The sequence below is a fragment of the Phoxinus phoxinus genome (assembly GCF_949152265.1).
Source record: "Phoxinus phoxinus genome assembly, chromosome: 11".
In the NCBI taxonomy this organism is placed as follows: domain Eukaryota; kingdom Metazoa; phylum Chordata; class Actinopteri; order Cypriniformes; family Leuciscidae; genus Phoxinus; species Phoxinus phoxinus.
The window spans coordinates 1,354,483-1,369,482 of record NC_136886.1 but is presented as its reverse complement, the minus strand read 5'-3'; the positions used below and the strand labels follow the sequence as shown (position 1 = coordinate 1,369,482).

At 38.6% G+C, this 15,000-nt stretch overlaps 1 protein-coding gene across 2 annotated transcripts in view; it reads right to left on the bottom strand.

Moving 5' to 3' along the window:
* The window catches only part of mars1 (methionyl-tRNA synthetase 1), a 29,796-nt gene that overhangs the window by 5,650 nt on the left and 9,146 nt on the right, over window positions 1-15,000 (bottom strand). For both annotated transcript variants that reach the window (XM_079627461.1, XM_079627460.1), the window contains exons 9-19: window positions 13,519-13,722; window positions 11,914-12,115; window positions 10,457-10,531; window positions 8,000-8,170; window positions 7,818-7,913; window positions 6,818-6,935; window positions 6,291-6,504; window positions 4,787-4,918; window positions 2,617-2,725; window positions 1,025-1,216; window positions 220-291 (exon numbers count right to left, since the gene is read on the bottom strand). In XM_079627461.1, coding sequence (XP_079483587.1) covers window positions 220-291; window positions 1,025-1,216; window positions 2,617-2,725; window positions 4,787-4,918; window positions 6,291-6,504; window positions 6,818-6,935; window positions 7,818-7,913; window positions 8,000-8,170; window positions 10,457-10,531; window positions 11,914-12,115; window positions 13,519-13,722 — 1,585 coding nt within the window. The remainder of the gene's footprint in view (window positions 1-219; window positions 292-1,024; window positions 1,217-2,616; window positions 2,726-4,786; window positions 4,919-6,290; window positions 6,505-6,817; window positions 6,936-7,817; window positions 7,914-7,999; window positions 8,171-10,456; window positions 10,532-11,913; window positions 12,116-13,518; window positions 13,723-15,000) is intronic.

Below are 15,000 nucleotides of genomic sequence, written 5' to 3'. Positions count from 1 at the left end.
ACACCCGTAGATGATGAACATCATTCTGTCTTTCATCAGATCTCAGCTCGTCGCTGTAATGCTGGAGTCTAATTAATCCCGCACACTTCTGTCTGATGCATTTACACGCTTGCACTATATTTATATCATTTTAAGGATTTAGTTGATACGTCTGTCCAGGAAATATTCCCGCTTCTGCAGGAGAACCTGCTCAATAATGGATGACTGTGTTTGACGAACCTGTTGTCCTCCGAACCTTTTCCTCAGAGCCTCAATCTGCTCGTTCTCCAGCTTCTGGAACAAAGGGCTGACCTGCAGGACACGGCAATGATAACGACAAGAAGTTAAAAGTAAAAAGTAAAGGAGAGAAGAGGTAATAAAAATAAAAAGAAAGGAGTAAAGGAGAGGTAGAATAAAAAATAATTATAGGTTAAAAAAAAGGTATAAAAAAAATAAATAAAAAAAAGAGTAACAAATTATACTAGGTTAAAAAAAAATACGTTTTAAAAAAAGAGTAAAGGAGAGGTAATAAAAAAATAATAATAAGTAAAAAAGTAGAAAAAAATAAAGGAGAGGTTAAAAAAAAAGTAAAAAAGTTTTACAAAAATGTAAAAAAATTAATATAATAAGTAAAAAAGTTTTAAAAGAGTAAAGGAGAGGTAAAAAAAAAATAATAAGTTAAAAAGTTTTTTAAAAAAATAAAGGAGAGAGATAAAAAAAAAAAAAGTAAAAAAGGTATTTAAAAAAATCAAAAGTAAAAAAATAATAATACCGTAAGTACAAAAGTAAAAATGTAAATAAAGGATAGAGGTAAAAAAAATTGTCCCACTTTATATTAAGTGGCTTTAAGTACTATGTACTTGCAAAAGTGTTTTACAAAAAAGCATGAACACAATAAGTACATAGTACTTAAAGCCACTTAATATAAAGTGGGACCAAAAAAATTTATTATAATAATAAGGAAAAAAAGTTTTTACGTAGAGGTAAAAAAAAGAAAGAAAGTAGTGGAGTAATAATGTGTAATGATGTGTCGTGGAGCAGTCACCGTGCCGATGCGGTGTCCGGCGGGCAGTGAGCAGACGAAGCTGCCCGACCCCTGCAGCTGGGCACTGGCACAGGTGGGCGGAGCCTGGAGCTGGGCACGGATGGTGTGGCTGACCGTCGGCATATACGGCTCCAGCACGGCAGACAGGAGACACGCCACGTTCACACACACACCCGTCACGGTCCCGGCGCGCTGCCTGCACACACACACACACACACACACACTTCATCACACCTAATATCTCATATCTAACATCACAGTCCTGCTTTGAAACAATCTACAGTGCTGGTCAGAATTATTTTATATTAATAATTCAGAATTAATTTGTGTGTTCGCAGGAAACTTATTTCTCCAGAATATTCTCTCTTTAAATAATGGTGACACTTTATCATATGATCCCGTGAGTTAGTGCATGAACGAACAATGAGCAATACATTTGTTATTACAGCTTTTATTTGTTAAACTTGTTATTTTTAATTTAGTTTTATTAATATTTTTGAGGTCCACAGATGATGCATTAACTAACGATGAGCAATAAATTTCTTACAGAATATATTAATCTTTGTGGTAACACTTTATTATTTATATTTAAATACTACTAATTTACATGATCTAAGATTAATATATACTGTAATATTACAGGCAATTTTTTATTTGGTCACACTTTAGTTTTAGGGTCTCATTCTCACTATTAACTACGACTTTTGTCACAATAAACTCCTAATTACTGCTAATTAATAGTTAGTAAGGTCGTTGTTAAGTTTAGGAATTATAGGATTAATGGATGTAGAATATGTTTTTTAAATTTTTTGTTGCTTTTGTCATTTTTATTATAGTTTTGTGTGTGTGTGTGTGTGTGTGTGTGTGTGTGTTTTATATTGGTTTTTATGTTTAATTTATTTTTATTTCAGTTTTTATTTTTATTTCAGTGTTTCCAGTTAATAATTTTAGTTTATTGCAAAGGCAACATTTAATTTTCAACTCTAGTTTTTCAACTAATATTTGTATTTTATTTGGGCTTTATTTCAATTAACAGAAATATTTTTAATGATAATAATAACGATAATAACTCTGGTTCATTGTTAGTTCACATCAGCTCAGATCCATCAACTTCTGATTTTTTTATAATGTATTAGTAAATGTAGACATTAAACTAAGATTAATACATACTTTAGTTTTTCTCTGAATTATTGTTTATTGTTAGTTCATGTTAACTATATATATATATATATATTGATAGATAAATAGATAACACAGAGAGTGAGAGAACAACTAAGATATTAGAAATATTTATATAATTATTTTTTTAATATATACATTTAATTTTTTTAATGATTTTCTAAAAACAAAACAAAAAAACAATTAGATGCTTTAGAAGTTTTTTTTCTAAAGTAATGTTAATTGTTAGTTCATACTAACTAACTAACTAACAGAACCTTACAGTAAGAAAGTTAGAAATAATTTTTCCTCCGATTTTCTGAACTGTTGGCGCATTGCGGTTCACACACACACACACACACACACACACACTCACACACACACTCACACACACACTCACACACACGCACGCCGCGGCCGAGGTCACGTGACACTTGCCTGTCGTCGTCTCCTCCTTTAATCTTCTTCCAGGGTTCATTAGCCTGCATGTACTGGTTCCCGTGCCGAGAGATGTTCAGGATGCACTTCAGAGCGTCACGGATCCTGAGCGAACACATCACAGAGTTTAATGCTTCTGTACACAAGCACAACATTACAAGACAAAAGCAGAAGATTACTGAGACATCCAGTTATTCTATAACCAGCTCCCACTGCGTGTCTTCACTATTCATTTCCAAGATATTTATAGTTGTTTTAGGAATAATTTTATACAATTATTTTCTGTGATTTTGGAAAACACAAAATGTACCTTATATTTCCTGGTAACCCTGATTTATTGAGGAATGACTAACTGCTGAAATATTATAGAGCTGAGCAAAACTAGACTAATTCAGTCACAGGCTGGCAGATATGAACGATTCTGGATAAATAGAATCATAATTTTGCCATGATTCTGAATAGACAACTGAACAAAATAACATTTCATTAATTAGAATCTTTAAAAAAAAAAATCTGTTGATTTGAATGAGTGAATGATTCAATGACTCACTCATAAAGACTTCAGTTGTTTCATTACTGGATGAATCAGCATTTTTGAACGAATCTCTTGAATGAATGATTCAATGACTCACTTATAAAGTCTCCACTTGTTTCATTACTGGGTGAATCAGCGTTTTTGAACGAATCTCTTGAATGAATGATTCAATGACTCACTTATAAAGACTCCACTTGTTTCATTACTGGGTGAATTAGTGTTTTTGAACGAATCTCTTGAATGAATGATTCAATGACTCACTCATAAAGACTTCAGTTGTTTCATTACTGGATGAATCAGCATTTTTGAACAAATCTCTTGACTGATTCAATGAATCACTCATAAAGACTTTAGTTGTTTCATTACTGGGTGAATCAGCGTTTTTGAACGAATCTCTTGAATGAATGATTCAATGACTCACTTATAAATACGTAACTTGTTTCATTACTGGGTGAATCAGCATTTTTGAACGAATCTCTTGAATGAATGATTCAATGACTCACTTATAAAGACTCCACTTGTTTCATTACTGGGTGAATCAGCGTTTTTGAACGAATCTCTTGAATGAATGATTCAATGACTCACTCATAAAGACTTCACTTGTTTCATTACTGGGTGAATCAGCATTTTTCAACAAATTTCTTGAATGAATAAATGATTCAATGACAAATACAGTCACTTGTCGCCATCTACTGGTGTAATGATGTAATACACAATTTTTATTTGGAGCAAAAGGTGATTTACTCTATTTTAATCACTACCGCAGACATCACTGTTTATATACGAACTATAAACTTCACTGTTCGCCGTGATCATACAACTCATAATGTAATAACTGCACGTAATGTAAAAACTGCACATAATAATAAAATGTTCATAACATAATTTTCTCAAAACGTAATAAAATCTTGACCTCATAATATATAAACAATTTTTACATTACGAGAAATTTATTACATTATAAACTCACCAAAAATGTAATATTTTCATAATTGTAATAGCTTTTAATATATATATAAAAAAAGTATTAGTTAAAGGTACAGTGTGTAAGTTTTAGCACATCTAGTGGTGAGGTTGTGAATTGCACCCAACAGAAGTTACGGTGGCCGACAGGAAGTGATGTCGTCGTCTGAGACAGCAGAGAGTAGCCAGTTAAGCAATGAGTTTTCTTTACAAAAGATAAATTAAGAAATGATGTTTACTTGATAATTCAATACATTGTGACTTGTTCATCATTGTGTCAGTGTTTTATTCGCTGACTTTAGCAGCTTCTTTGCACGAAGAACAACACAGTGACGAAACGCGTTTGTCCGCTCAGGGCCACCGTAGAAACATGCCGATGTAAGCGGACCCGCGGTGTGTAGATAGAAATGCTCATTCTAAGCTGATAAACACATAACGGTTCATGAAGTAAGCTCTTTATACACCACTGAACACATAGTTATGTTTATGATATTGTATTTCTGTCAACAGATCCTCCTAAATATTACACACTGCACCTTTAAAGAGAGTAGATACAGTTATTACATTATGAGTTGCTACAAAGGTTTATTAACCGAATCACTGTCATTAAGGAACAATCCGAATCTGTGAATTCACACACGTGATGAGGAATTGTGGGTAATCCTGACCTGGCTTTATCCAGCAGTGTAATGTACTGCTTGAGCTCCCAGCACACCTGAGCGATGAGGCGCTTATCGTCTTCATTCAGGAGCATCTCAGGAACACAGCCGTCGAAGAACTTGCTCACGAACATCCCGGCCCTGTGGGAGCATTAGCAGTCAACGCTGAGATTCACACTAACTAACGTTCATAAATGCTTTGCTAGTTCATGTTAACAAATGAAACCTTGTTGTGAAGTGTTGCCAGGAAAACTATAGGAAAACTCCCGGGACTCTAGTGTTTTAAAATGGTTTGATTTCATTAATATTTCATGCCAGACTTTTAAACATCTTCTCAGGAAATGTAGAAATTTATTTTAATCAACAACTTGTATTATGTGGAGCTTAGAACCAATGATAAAAAAAGAATAGAAAGAGTAAGCGAGTGTGTATAAGTGTGAGAGTGTGAGAGTGAGTGAGTGAGTGAGTGTGTGTGTGTGTGTGTGTGTGTGTGTGTGTGTGTGTGTGTGTGAGTGAGTGAGTGAGTGAGTGAGTGAGTGAGTGAGTGAGAGAGCGAGTGAGCGAGTGTGTATAAGTGTGTGTATGTGTGTGATAGTGAGTGTGTGTGTGTGTGTGTGTGTGTGTGTGTGTATGTGTGTGTGTGTGTGTGAGTGAGTGAGTGAGCGTGTATAAGTGTGAGAGTGTGTGTGTGTGTGTGTGTGAGTGAGTGTGTGTGTGAGTGAGGGAGCGAGTGTGTATAAGTGTGTGTATGTGTGTGTGTGTGATAGTGAGTGTGTATGTGAGCGAGTGTGTGTGTGTGAGTGAGTGTGTGTGAGCGAGTGTGTAAGTGTGAGAGTGTGTGTGTGTGTGTGTGAGAGTGAGTGTGTGTGTGTGTGTGTGTGTGTGTGAGTGAGTGAGTGTGCGAGTGAGTGTGTGTGTGTGTGTGTGTGTGTGAGTGTGTGTGAGCGAGTGAGTGTGTGTGTGTGTGTGTGTGTGTGTGAGTGTGTGTGAGAGAGTGAGTGTGTGTGTGTGTGTGTGTGTGTTTGTGTGTGAGTGAGTGTGAGTGTGTGTGTGTGTGTGTGTGTGTGTGTGAGTGAGAGCGAGTGAGTGTGTGAGCGAGTGAGTGTGTGAGTGAGTGAGTGAGTGAGTGTGTGTGTGTGAGTGAGTGAGTGAGTGAGTGAGTGAGGAGTGTGTGAGAGAGTGAGCGAGTGAGTGAGTGAGTGAGTGTGTGTGAGTGAGTGTGAGTGTGAGTGTGAGAGTGTGTGAGTGAGTGAGTGAGTGAGTGAGTGAGTGAGTGAGGAGTGTGTGAGAGAGTGAGCGAGTGAGTGAGTGAGTGAGTGTGTGTGAGTGAGTGTGAGTGTGAGTGTGAGTGTGAGTGTGAGAGTGAGTGAGTGAGTGAGTGAGTGTGTGTGAGTGAGTGTGAGTGTGAGTGTGAGTGTGAGAGTGAGTGAGTGAGTGAGTGAGTGTGTGTGTGTGTGTGTGTGAGTGAGTGAGTCAGTGTGTGTGTAAGTGAGTGTGATCCACCAACACACACCTGTTAATGAAGTTGCCCAGGTTGTTGAGCAGCTCAGAGTTGTTCTTGATGGCCATGTCGGCCCAGGAGAAGGCCGAGTCCTGAGCCTCGGGCCGCAGGAACAGGAGGTAGAAGCGCCACACGTCAGACGGGATGCCCGTGTCCTTCGCCATGTCACCGAACACACCCACACCCCGACTCTTGGAGAACTTCGTGTCCTCGTAATTCAAGTATTCTGCACACATGAAAACAGTCATGAATGATATCAGCCAATCAAGTCAGTCTGGAGTCATGTGACACTGAAGACTGGAGTAATGATGATAAATTCAGCTTTGATCACAGGAATAAATTACACTTTACTAGATATTCACATTAAAGAACGGCTGATTTACATTATAATAAAATTTCACAATTTTTACAGTAATAAATGCAGCTTTGGTGACTCAAAAACATTAAAATAATAGTGTATTTAAAATGGTCATGGAATATGCATATTTGATTATATTATGTCATTGAAATGATCTGAGTTTAAAATAGCAGCATCTCACCGGTGGCTATGAGATTATTGACCAGTGTGTAGTTGTCTTGAGCTCCGAGAAGTGAACAAGGGAAAACCACACTGTGGAAGGGAACGTTGTCCTTCGCCATGAAGTTGTACAGCTCCACCTATAGGACACACACAGCCATCGCACACAGAAACACACCGGTTACGGACAGCAGCGTTGTGCCAATCAGTGGGAGAATTAAGAGTATTTATTAAATGGACAAAAGGTGAACATAATTAAATAACACTGATATGATAAAACACTGAATAAGATAAGAACAAAAATGTAAATAATTTAGATTCAGAACAATTTGCTAATGAATGAATCATGCTGACCAATCAGATTCACTCACAAATCGAGCATCATTATGACTCGCAGTCATGTTTTACTCGACACAAATTAAGTTCAGCTCAACTATAAAAATGCATATTCATCATTATAGTCAATTTCAGGACTTTTAAGATTTCATTTATTTACTTAAACTCCAGGCCTGGAAAGAAAAACAGTGTAAAGTCACCATGAAATCTAAATTGACAATTTTTTTATGGAATATTGCAGTGTTTATTCTAAATTATTTATCAGTGAACATCATTATTGTGTAAATAATCTTGAATGAGATTAAGTTCCTCTTCCTCTTCTTTTCTCTGATGATGTGGGCGGGGCTATAACCTGTCACTCATGAGATCAGCCAATCAATTCCTCACGGACACAATCAAGCCCCGCCCACATGTGTTCTTGTTCCAGAAGCGCTTCACTCGCTATACAGCACTATAGGTTGTAATTAATTTATTAATTTTATTAGTCAAATTTTAACATTCATAAGTGTACATTTTCTAACAAAACGCCCCTTTTCTCAGTAATCCTTAAAGAATTTTAAATGTATAAATTTAATTTAAAAAATTTATGCATTTTCTTTGCTCCCTTGACTCCAAAGTGTATGTTGTATTGTTTTGTTGTTTAAAGCATTAATAAAAAAAATATATATATCAAACTTGATGAGCACCTGCTGAGGGTTCTTCCACCATTTCTCCCATTGGTCGGTGTAGTTAGCTGTGATGGACAGGTAGCCAATAGGAGCGTCGAACCACACGTAGAACACCTTCATGGACAGACGGATACAGACTGCTGGGTCACTGTGCATTCGGATTGATTGATTAACATTTATACATTTATTAACAATCATACTTTGTCCTTGAAGTCCTGGTGAGGCACCGGCGTCCCCCAGCGCAGGTCTCGTGTGATACACCGCGGCTTCAGGCCGTCCCGGAGCCACGAGCGCGTGATGTGCCGAGCGTTCGCCGTCCAGTCACCCGAGCCGATCGACTTATCCAGCCACTCCTCCAGCTCGCCCTCCAGCTATCATCACACACACACACACACACACACACACACACACACACACACACACTTGAAAACGGCGTTTCGCTTAAAAACGCTCTCCGTCCACACTCGCGTTTTCAGGCGTCTTCCGATGTTTCGGTGTGGATTAAAAACTTTTGGAAAACGCTAAATTCTCCTTATACTGCGCGTGCGTAAACCCTCACAGAAGCTCACTGAGATGATAGACAGAAAATAAATAAATAATAAAGTTATCGCGCAATTCTTCTGACAGGATCATTTTATTTACCGTATTTTCCGGACTATAAGTCACACTTTTTTTTTCCATAGTTTGCGACATGCGACTTATAGTCAGGTGCGACTTACATATCAAAATTAATTCATACTGAGTGAGATGAACCAAGAGAAAACATGACCGTCTACAGCCGCGAGAGGGCGCTCTAGTTAGCGGAGTTGTTCAGAAGCGACACCGAGGAAGAACTCAATGGATTCAGTGTTGAGGAGTGAGATCGGGAGTTTGGTGAACTGGCTGACCGGTATCTTGTTGGACTCGCTGGCTAATGTTAGTTTAGTCTATTCAGCCTCAGGTACATGTTCTTTATGTTGTTGTGGAGCTGAATAACTGTTAATGTGTTACGCTAACACACCGGACACTATTCAGCTGATGTTCTGTGTGCTGTTGTGTAGCTGAATAACTTGCCTTTCCAGATTAAATGTCTGTTCTTGATCTTGGATTTTGTGAAATAAATATCTAAATAAATGACTGATGACTTTTGACTGATGCGACTTAGTCCGAAAAATACGGTATTCAATTTAATCATTTTATTTAGCAAAATATCTGAGCATTCCCTGATCGTCCGGGTCGCTCTCACTCGCCATTATATGTTTTGGTGAAGCGCGACTGCTCATGTTTAGCAAATGCGAGTGAATTCTGTCATGTTTACAGGACTGTGATATGAAGAGTGTGTGAAGCAACATATCTTTAGCAACTGTGTGAAAGTGAACCGCACATAACAGGCACAATACCGGAATAAACATCAATATCTATTGGTACAATATGCGTCACATGACTAAACTTACGTCATCGGTTTTAAATGCCTCAGTTTCACAGTCAACACTACAACACGGACACAGCGTTTACAAATGTATTCACTTTGGAGACCGTTTTCAAAAAGCTTCGTTTTCATTAATAAAAACGCTGTCTCAGGCCCTGTTTACACGAGAACGCTCGCGGATGAAAACGTAAAAATATTTGATCGGATGTGCCTTTCGTTTACACGGCGACGGCGTTTTTGGGGCTTAAAAACGCAAAAAAGTGAAACCACCCTCCAGAGTGGAAATCTTAAAAACGCTCCACCGTCGCGTTCCCGTCTAAAGGGTAAAAACGCAAAAGTCTGCTAGACAGTGAAGGCGTCGCGTACGCGTTTACGTCACAGGCATGCGCCAGAACAGTGAAATAACAAAACATTATCAAACTAAATATAGCATTAATTTCATTGACAAAAAAAAAAAATCTGTCATTTTTGAGCGTCACGTGAAGAGCGCCGAGGGTTAAAGCAGCAGCTTTACCGTATTAAACATCTCAGTGCTCCACATCGCCACCTAGCCGTCTGGAGTGCACACTACATCCAATTTCACACACTTTTGCGTCACCATATGCACGCAGATTTCCCCCCATAACGGTCGTCTAAACGCAGAATAAAAAGTGATAACGCAACGCCACTTTTGCATTTTCTCTTCAGATCGTTTCCGTGTAAACACAGTCTAACGGAGAAATTATGCGTTTTCAAACTAAAACGTATTAGGTGCTGTTTACACGACACCGTGTTCAACTTTTCAACAAAAAAAAACGTAGAATTTTTTTTTGTGTTTTGTCCGTTCATTTACACAACAACTGTGTTTTGGGCTCCTGAAAACACAAAGTTTGGAAAACGGGTTTTAAAGTGCAAAGTCTCCGTGTAAACAACAAAAACGTGAATCTCTGAAGACGATGACATCATGCACATGCATATCACACGTTCAGTCTATAGTGTTTCCATCGCCATCTAGTGGCCTGGCAGCAGAATACAGCGATTTATAGTCGTTTTTCGCAGATCTGTGTGAATGGGGAACGTTTTGATCATCTGCGTGCGGAAAACTCAAAGGAAAAACGCTGTTGTCATGTAAACGTTCCCTCAGTGTGGACGAAGGCCAAAACGGAGAGAAAAATATGCGTTTTCAAACTAAACCGTGTTAGTGTGGACAAACACACACTCTGACTGAGCTGAAGAGAGGATACAGGGATCAGCAACACATCGGCTTTACCTTCGGCAGGTCCAGAAACAGGTGTTTAGAGGAGCGGATCACCGGCGTTTCCTTGCACACTTTACACTGCGGGTTCTACAGGACACAATATGAGAAACTCATATTCATATAAACATACACTACTCTCAAAAGTGACAGTAAAGACATTTATAATGTTAGAAGATTCTGTTTCAAATAAATGCTGTTCTTTTGAACTTTCTATTCAACAAAGAATCCTGAAAAATAAAATGCATCAGTTTCCACAAAAATATGAAACTCTTTGATAATAATAATGATCATGGAGGATCATGTGACACTGAAGACTGGAGTAATGATGATAAATTCAGCTTTGATCACAGGAATAAATTACACTTTACTGTATATTCACATAGAACACAGTTATTTAAATAATACTTTTAACTGTGTTTTTTATCACATATATCCAGCCTTGGTGAGCAGAAGAGACTTTCAGATTTTTATTAGATATAATAGGAGTCAAAAAAACAAAACAATAAAATTAAATAAAATAATATAAATATATATGTAAGCAATAAGGTACGAGAGGCTGTGGTGTACGGTGAATAAGTCACGGCTGAAGGGCGTTGTTAGGCTCGACACGGAGCGGAGTAACACATACCTAAGCCCCGCCCCTCCGCTTCCGGCTCATCGGACCTTATTTCGGAAAATATGTATGGTAGTCGATGGCGAGAGACAACAAATATTTTGATCTCGTTTGAATTGTGCCCTGAATTACACGTGATGTTGGTCAATTTAAAATATACATTTTAAAGTCAAGAAAGTCGCATCAGAAGGGGAGGGACTTAGGCTCTCTATTGCTTTTATAAAACAGTTACCACACAATACAACTATTAAAGCTGAAAAATATGCATCTATGCAAATTTCATGAAGTAAAAATCACTAAAAGCCTTCCTTCCGCTGGAAAAAATAGTCCCTGACCGTGAACAACAGAAGTTACATACATTATTTCGCCAATAGATGGCGGCAAAGACTGTGTTTATGAGTGAGTCAGTCAGTAGAGAAGACTTTTATAATGAAAGGACTCAAACTTGTGATCACGGAGAAGGAAGACGTTCTGACAGATGACTATAGGCTCGGGGAAACCCCTTAACTGTTAAAGGGACAAGATATCACAGCAGACATTCAAACGAATTGTTTTTATTATGAATATAGGACTGACCTGAAGGAAAATGCTATATTTACTGTAAATGCAGGAACACTCGCTCACTCGATCTCTCACAATACTCTACTATAGCTTCAATGTTGCTAAGAGTGATACATAAAATCGTTGGGTGAAGCGGTCATAGCCGTGTTTTATCGTGAATAAAACACAGCTATTGGCCAATCAGAATCAAGGATTGGAACTAACCGTTTTATAAATATATATATATATATATATAAAATTTTCCATATGTTTATAAATGTATTTGGAAGTAAAGTTGAGGAACATCGAACCGTACCCTGAGCTCCACGGCATTGATGAGACGTCCACATTTGTCGCACTGGTCCCCGCGGGCTTCTGGGTAATGGCAGTGAGGACACACGCCCTCCACGAAGCGATCGGCCAGGAACCGCTGACAGCTTTCACAGCGGAGCTGCTCGACCGTGTCCTCCAGCAGAAAACCCCTCTCGTGGAGACGCCAGAAGATATCCTGAGCGATCCTGAGGAAAGAATGATTCACAGGTCAGATTACGGTGGCCGAGAAGTGCAAAACAAACCGCAATTGACCCTTCGCAGGGAGTTTGAATGACAGGTGATTTGACCAATCATACTTCGCCATCCGCCATTTTGTCCACCAAAGCAGTCAGGAGAGTTAGTAGATTAACATAGGAGGATTTGAGCTTGAGAAGCGGAGTGTACTGACGCCTCTCCGCCGTTAAAACAACATTCCTTCTGATGTTCATTCATGTTTATTTGATGCTATAAATGAACTAGAAGAAGAGATGATCGTTCACGAGCGGCTTTAACTGAGTCTACAGCGATCTGTCACGACACATTAAAGAGCCACAAAATGGTATTTATTGTTTAAATTTCTTTTAAAAAATGACCAAATTTGAAAGTTGAGACTGTTTCATATCAGAAGTAAGCTGGTCTGTGCGTGTCAGTGTGTTATCAGAGTCCTCTCTGCTCCGCGATGTGTTTTTCACTGCGTGAGAACATGGTGTGTGTGTGAGACCGGCGTAGCTTGTCGGACATTGCAATAGTAACTAAGGGGGGCGGGTCTTTGCGAACGGTCAATTCCGAAAACAAAACAACAAATTTATAAACGCAATGACAAGTCAGACAAAACAGAAAAGGTAGGTATATGCGGCGAATGGAATACTGACCGCTGATTGGACGAGACATCTGTCAATCAAGACATGCAGAAAGTACAGCAGGAGGAAGTTGATTGGCGTGTGCATGACGCATGTGATGACGTAATTAACTACATAACCTGACCGCAAATAAACATTAAACGTCACAGCGTTCGTTTACGAGTGTTAAATAACTTTAGAAATATAATGTAAGATCCAAAGTAATATCATCCATGGCGTGTTTTATGGCATAAGTTCATGCATACGATAAAATCAAATTGAAAAAAAACTTTAAAAAAACTTTAAATAAAATAAGTTTCTGGAGTGATGACACTTTAAAATTCATAAACATGTATAATCTATCCATTTTAAATTTATCAAAAACAAAACAATAGAAATAAAAAAGGTGTTATTAATCTGCTTTAACACACACATGTGTAAGTTCATAAGTGGACAGCATTGCTGAGTATTTTCTGCTTAAAACTGCAGTGAACCAAAGACAGTCTCAAACACACGGTTTGAAATCGCTGGTGTTTCTGACGTCACACACTACCTTGTAACCAATCAGATCAACGTGTGATCGTCAACCAGTGGATCTCTGAGTGAGTGAGTGGAGTCGGGGCTCATTTGCATATTCATAGAACCACGCATACTGAATGAGAGAAGGGTGTCCAGTTACATTCAAGATATTTTAAGGCATGAAGATATTTTGGTGATCGAAGATGAGTTAATTATTAAACTAACGGCTCTTCTAAACGAGCGGTTCTCACTCAGTTTGGCGTTCAGTGGTCGTGCGGCCGAAGAAGTCGAAGTCGATCTGGAACCACTGGTAGATGGAGGCGTGGATGGTGTGGTATTTGTCGCAGATCTCCTGCGGCGTCAGCCCCTCCTCGCGGGCCTTGTTCTCCGTGGCCGTCCCGTACTCATCCGTGCCGCAGACGAACAGGAGATTCCAGCCGCGCAGACGCCCGTATCTGCAGACACACACACAGCACCATATCATACGCAGAAGAAAGGGGCGGGGCCTGGTTGAGTTAGTTAGTAGTGTGTGGAAACCAATCGGCAACCTTTCGTTCTCTCTTGAATCCGACACTGAAGAAACTGCAGTTCATCCACTGGCCACTAGAGACTCAATCCCATAAACCCCCATGTTAAAATGCCCAACTTTACAGCAGACAAATATATGTTTACAGTCGGAAAGCTAGTTATTTTACTTTAGAAAGTTTTAAATATAAATATTTTTCTTACACAAACGCATGGTTTTGCTTCAGAAGGTCTTTATTAACCACTCAGAGCCTGTGGAGCACTTCTATGATGGATAGATGCACTTTTATGATGGATAGGTGCACTTTTATGATGGATAGGTGCACTTTTATGATGGACAGATGCACTTTTATGATGGATAGATGCACTTTTATGATGGACAGATGCACTTTTATGATGGATAGGTGCACTTTTATGATGGATAGGTGCACTTTTATGATGGACAGATGCACTTTTATGATGGATAGATGCACTTTTATGATGGATAGATGCACTTTTATCATGGATAGATGCACTTTTATCATGGATAGATGCACTTTTATGATGGATAGATGCACTTTTATGATGGATAGGTGCAATTTTATGATGGACAGATGCACTTTTATGATGGACAGATGCACTTTTATGATGGATAGATGCACTTTTATGATGGATAGATGCACTTTTATCATGGATAGATGCACTTTTATGATGGATAGATGCACTTTTATCATGGATAGATGCACTTTTATTATGGATAGGTGCACTTTTATGATGGATAGGTGCACTTTTATCATGGATAGATGCACTTTTATCATGGATAGATGCACTTTTATTATGGATAGGTGCACTTTTATGATGGACAGATGCACTTTTAACATGAATAAATAGATGCACTTTTATGGACTTCAAAACAGAGACGGCTATTCACTGCCATTATAAAGCTCGGAAGAGCCAGGACATTTTTTTATGTAACTCTGACTGTATTCGTCTGATGAAAGAAAATCATTTACACCTAGGATGAGTTGAGGGTGAGTAAATCATGGGCTAATTTTCATTTTTGGGTGAACTGTCCCTTTAAGCCTTAAAGTTCTGCATAATTAAGGGCGTGGCCACTTGAGTGACAGGTGGATTGCCGCGAATGTCACTACTAACCGTTTATCTGCTGTCTGTTAGCGTCACGTCACCTCAGCTAATCTAATTATCAAATTTTTGTTTATCCGGACGTG